The sequence below is a fragment of the Oncorhynchus gorbuscha genome, linkage group LG20 (assembly GCF_021184085.1).
Source record: "Oncorhynchus gorbuscha isolate QuinsamMale2020 ecotype Even-year linkage group LG20, OgorEven_v1.0, whole genome shotgun sequence".
In the NCBI taxonomy this organism is placed as follows: Eukaryota; Metazoa; Chordata; class Actinopteri; order Salmoniformes; family Salmonidae; genus Oncorhynchus; species Oncorhynchus gorbuscha.
The window spans coordinates 33851396-33856395 of NC_060192.1; the positions used below are offsets into that span (position 1 = coordinate 33851396).

Consider the following 5000-nt stretch of genomic DNA (forward strand, 5'->3'; position numbering starts at 1 on the left):
ACAACAACTCAACACTGTTATATTGCTAATCAGCAACAGACACAACAACTCAACACTGTTTTATTGCTAATCAGCAACAGACACATAACAACTCAACACTGTTATATTGCTAATCAGCAACAGACACATAACAACTCAACACTGTTATATTGCTAATCAGCAACAGACACACAACAACTCAACTTGACTTTTGACGACACTTCCATCCTAAAATACCATCGTGTTTGTTTCGCAGAATGCCAAGAGTCATAGCTTATCAATGGAAGAGGTGAGATCAGTCCCATGATTCACATCATTTAAGTTGGATTGATATTACTTCTCTTGGTCAATAAGAATTTCATGATCTCTTGAATGATTGATTGATTGACATTGCATATTGAATGATTGATTAAATGATTGATTGATTGACATTGCATATCTGTAATTGTCACTTCCTCACTAAATCATGTTTCCCTCCTTCACTCACTCTTCTTCTCTCTCTCTCCCCTCCCCACCTCTCTCCCATCCTTTTCTTCCCCACTCTCATTCTTCCTCACTCCATCTCTCTGTCCCCCCCCCACACCCCTCTCCTCGTCGCCCCGTTCTCACTCTTCCTCACTCCATCTCTCTGTTACCCCACACCCCTCTCATCGTCACCCCACTCTCACTCTTCCTCACTCCATCGCTCTGTCCCCCCCACACCCCTCTCCTCGTCGCCCCGCTCTCACTCTTCCTCACTCCATCTCTCTGTTACCCCACACCCCTCTCATCGTCACCCCACTCTCACTCTTCCTCACTCCATCGCTCTGTCCCCCCCACCCCTCTCCTCGTCGCCCCGCTTCCCTCACTCCATCGCTCTGTCCCCCACAAACCCCTCTCACTCTTCCTCACTCCATCTCTCTGTCCCCCCACAAACCCCTCTCTCTCACTCTTCCTCACTCCATCGCTCTGTCCCCCCACACCCCTCTCCTCTTCCTCACTCCATCTCTCTGTCCCCCCACAAACCCCTCTCTCACTCTTCCTCACTCCATCGCTCTGTCCCCCACTCTTCCTCACTCCATCGCTCTGTCCCCCCACAAACCCCTCTCTCACTCTTCCTCACTCCATCTCTCTGTCCCCCCACACCCCCCTCCTCGTCACCCCTGTCTCACTCCTCCTCTCTCCATCTCTTTCTCCATCTGTACCCCCTCCCATCTTTGTTTCCATAGCGATGAGTCGCAGCATCGTACGACAGAGTAAGTTCCGGCACGTCTTCGGACAGGCGGGGAAGACGGAGCAGGGATATGATGACATACGCGTTTCCAAAGTGACGTGGGACAGCTCGTTCTGTGCCGTCAACCCAAAGTTCCTGGCCGTCATTGTGGAGTCCAGCGGGGGCGGAGCCTTCCTCGTCCTGCCCCTCTCTAAGGTAAGTAAGCCCTTAAAGGGGCAATCTGGGACACCCTGACACTTTTTTTTGGTAAACAGCTAAGGGATGGGGCTGGAGGTCAGTCAAACCTTAACCTGTTATGGCTGGGGGCAGTATTGAGTGGCTTGGATGAATAAGGTGCCCAGAGTAAACTGCCTGCTACTCAGGCCCAGTTGCTAATATATGCATATTATTAGTATACATATTATTAGGATAGAAATCACTCTGAAGTTTCTAAAACTGTTTGAATGATGTCTGTGAGTATAATATAACTCATGTGGCAGGCAAAAACCTGAGAAAAAATCCAACCAGGAAGTGGGAAATTTGTAGTTTTTCAACTCTTTGCCTATCGAACATACAGTGTCTATGGGGTCAAATTGCACTTCCTAAGGCTTCCACTAGATGTCAACAGTTTAGAACCTTGCTTGATGCTTCTACTGTGAAGAAGGGGGGAATGAGATGGGATTGAGTCAGAGGTCTGCCAGAGAAGCATGAGCTGACCACGTGCGTTCACGTGAGAGTTAGCTTGAGTTCCATTGCATTTCTGAAGACAAAGGAATTCTCCGGTTGGAACATTATTGAAGATTTATGATAAAAACATCCTAAAGATTGATTATATAAATCATTTGATATGTTTCTACGAACTGTAATATAACTTTTTTTAAACTTTTCGTCTGAACTAAGCGTTCACGCATTGTGCATTTGGATTACTGGGCTAAATGCGCGAACAAAAAGGAGGTATTTGGACATAAATGATGGACTTTACCGAACAAATCAAACATTTATTGTGGAACTGGGATTCCTGGGAGTGCATTCTGATGAAGATCATCAAAGGAAAGTGAATATTTATAATGTTATTTCTGACTTCTGTTGACTCCACAACAAGGGCGGATATCTGCATGGCTTGATTTGTTGTCTGAGCGCTGTACTCAGATTATTGCATGGTTTGCTTTTTCGGTAAAGCTTTTTTTAAATCTGACACAGCGGTTGCATTAAGGAGAAGTGTATCTATACTTCCATGTATAATAGTTGTATCTTTTATCAATGTTTATTATGAGTATTTCTGTAAATTGATGTGGCTCTCTGTAAAATCACCAGATGTTTTGGAACTACTAAACATAACGAGCCAATGTAAACTCAGATTTTTGTATATAAATATGAACTTTATCGAACAAAATATACATGTATTGTGTAACATGAAGTCCTATGAGTGTCATCTGATGAAGATCATCAAAGGTTAGTGATTAATTTTATCTCTATTTCTGCTTTTTGTGACTCCTCTCTTTGGCTGGAAAAATGGCTGTGTTTTTCTGTGACTAGGTGCAGACCTAATATAATTGTTTGGTGTGCTTTCGTCGTAAAGCCTTTTTGAAATCAGACACCGTGGTGGGATTAACAAGAAGTGTATATTTAAAATGGTGTAAAATACTTCTATGTTTGAGGAATTTTAATTATGAGATTTCTGTTGTTTTGAATTTGGCGCCCTGCACTTTCACTGGCTGTTGTCATATCGATCCCGTTAACGGGATTCAAGCTATAAGAAGTTTTAAAGGGGTATTATGTAATTGCTACATCCATTTTTTAAAACTTATAAATGAATGACATATATCCATTGACTCTTGAAGAATATTACTTAAAATGCCTCATGACCTCGAGTCTCATGACCTCGAGTCCCCGAGTCTCATGTTTCGCCCTTCTCTTCCCGAGTCTCACGTTTCGCCCTTCTCTCTTGGGCCAGATTCACCAAGTGTTTTCTTTGTGTACCAGAGCAAAGTTCTGCACCAGTTTCTATCCACAGGAAATAACACACAGAAACAATAGAACATAATAAATATGTAAAAAGGAGACAAGGAAATCATCTAGATAGATAAGTATAGATAAACACAGTTTCATGCTTATCTTACTCCCCTCTGAAACCAGATGACAGGTGGAACCTTTTGCACCTGGCGGGAACCGAGCGTTTAGTCTGGTCGTAAGTACCCTGCTCTCTCCCCAGGATACACTGGAGGGATTGTTCCTACCACCGACTGAAAGCTCAGACTAACTAACCACCTGTTTAGTAAAACCTGCCAAGACAAGATAGATACTTAGAGGATTTACAAAGTTCTAGACTGGTAAGATAATAGTTGCCATTCATTCGAGGTTTAGTTAGATGTTTATATTAGTGTTTGCCTCGTGATGAAGGCAGCTTATTGTCTAAAAGTTAGCTAATTACAGTAACAGATGTATTGCATCGCAGCAGTAGAGTTCCAAGCAAGCTGCCTTGTTGTTCTTTCTGTGTTAATAACAGGGAACGTTTGGTGCCCTTCGTTCAGTGTCCTTGCTAGGGGAAGAATTCAGCTGGAACTCTTGAAGTTGTTGTTATCTGAGTTCTCGTGTGTTTCCCTAGAGGACAAAGCTCCCGATGTGTTACTGTCAGGTCAGGCCTTGCTCTCTTCACAGTCTATCCACACACAGCAAGGTGTTACCTGAAGCAGGATTTCCCTACCTTCACTCAAGACAGGTCCCCCTGCCTGAAGGCGTCCGCATGCTTCCCAGACAAAACAGTTCGGAAGAGTTTGTGCATGAAGAGTGCAGATACTGTGGCATGATGACATTTTGGGACGTTTTTGTTTGTTTTGGAATTCAGTGAGTCAAAAACAAACTGTTCGGCTTCTCGGGCAGACAACATTTTCTATTGAGGGAAGACGGAGTTCGGAGCCGACGTCAACGCCCCATTGTCGTGATTGGTCAACAGTAGGGATTCTTCAATAAACTCTTTGTTGTCATTAGGGTTGCACATTTTGGGGAATATTCAGAGGTGGACACTTTCTGTGGGAATTAACTGGAATATATGGGAATTAATGGAAATATATGCAAAATAATATTAATACCATTTAAATGTAGATGTTTTTTTGCATTGCGTATATTTACCATATCATATGGAGACAGAAACATAAACCTTTTACCTGATCATACGTAGACATAGTATTTCTCTTTTCAACAAAAGCCATTTGCTATGTTTTTCCTACCATTGTATTTATAAATATTGCTACAGGCCTAGGCATATTGAACTGCTTTCCACTGCCTGCTGCAACTCAACAATCAGCTATTTGCCACACGCTGCCCAAATTGCGCGTTTAAAGCAATTAAAGAAGCAAATGATCCTCTGTGGCCAAATCATGCTCTCTGGTGTAGAATTTTGAATGAATTAATGAATGAATTAATGCATATTCATGAGTATTTATATAGCTAATCTTTGCAAATGTAATAAAATGTACTTCAGGGGGACGGTTATCTTCCCCTATTCTATTGGAGGTGCTGCCTATGCTGTCCAATGTGAATGTAACAGGTGCATAACACAGAACTGTCTCTGCTCACTGCTGAGATAAAGGCACGCGGGCTAGTAGCTTCCCTCCGAGCGATGCTCTACATGGTCCTAAAGCCAGCCTTTCAATACACGAAACGGTCATTGCATTTTAATCGGGATTTTAATGATTTCATTCGACTTTTTTGTAGCCTACTTTTACATTGTTGGTTTTGAGCTAAGGTATGGTGACTGCCACGTGGCACAGTTGTCAGTTCAGCGTATGGTTTCGTATGGTCATGTTAGTTGTCAACTAACGTGAATTCA

At 42.8% G+C, this 5000-nt stretch overlaps 1 protein-coding gene across 3 annotated transcripts in view; it reads left to right on the top strand.

The window, feature by feature from the left end:
• Positions 1-5000, top strand: part of LOC124007504 (coronin-6-like) — a 43795-nt gene that overhangs the window by 6004 nt on the left and 32791 nt on the right. For all 3 annotated transcript variants that reach the window (XM_046318132.1, XM_046318133.1, XM_046318130.1), the window contains exon 2: positions 1188-1387. In XM_046318132.1, coding sequence (XP_046174088.1) covers positions 1190-1387 — 198 coding nt within the window. In that variant the 5' untranslated portion in view covers positions 1188-1189. The remainder of the gene's footprint in view (positions 1-1187; positions 1388-5000) is intronic.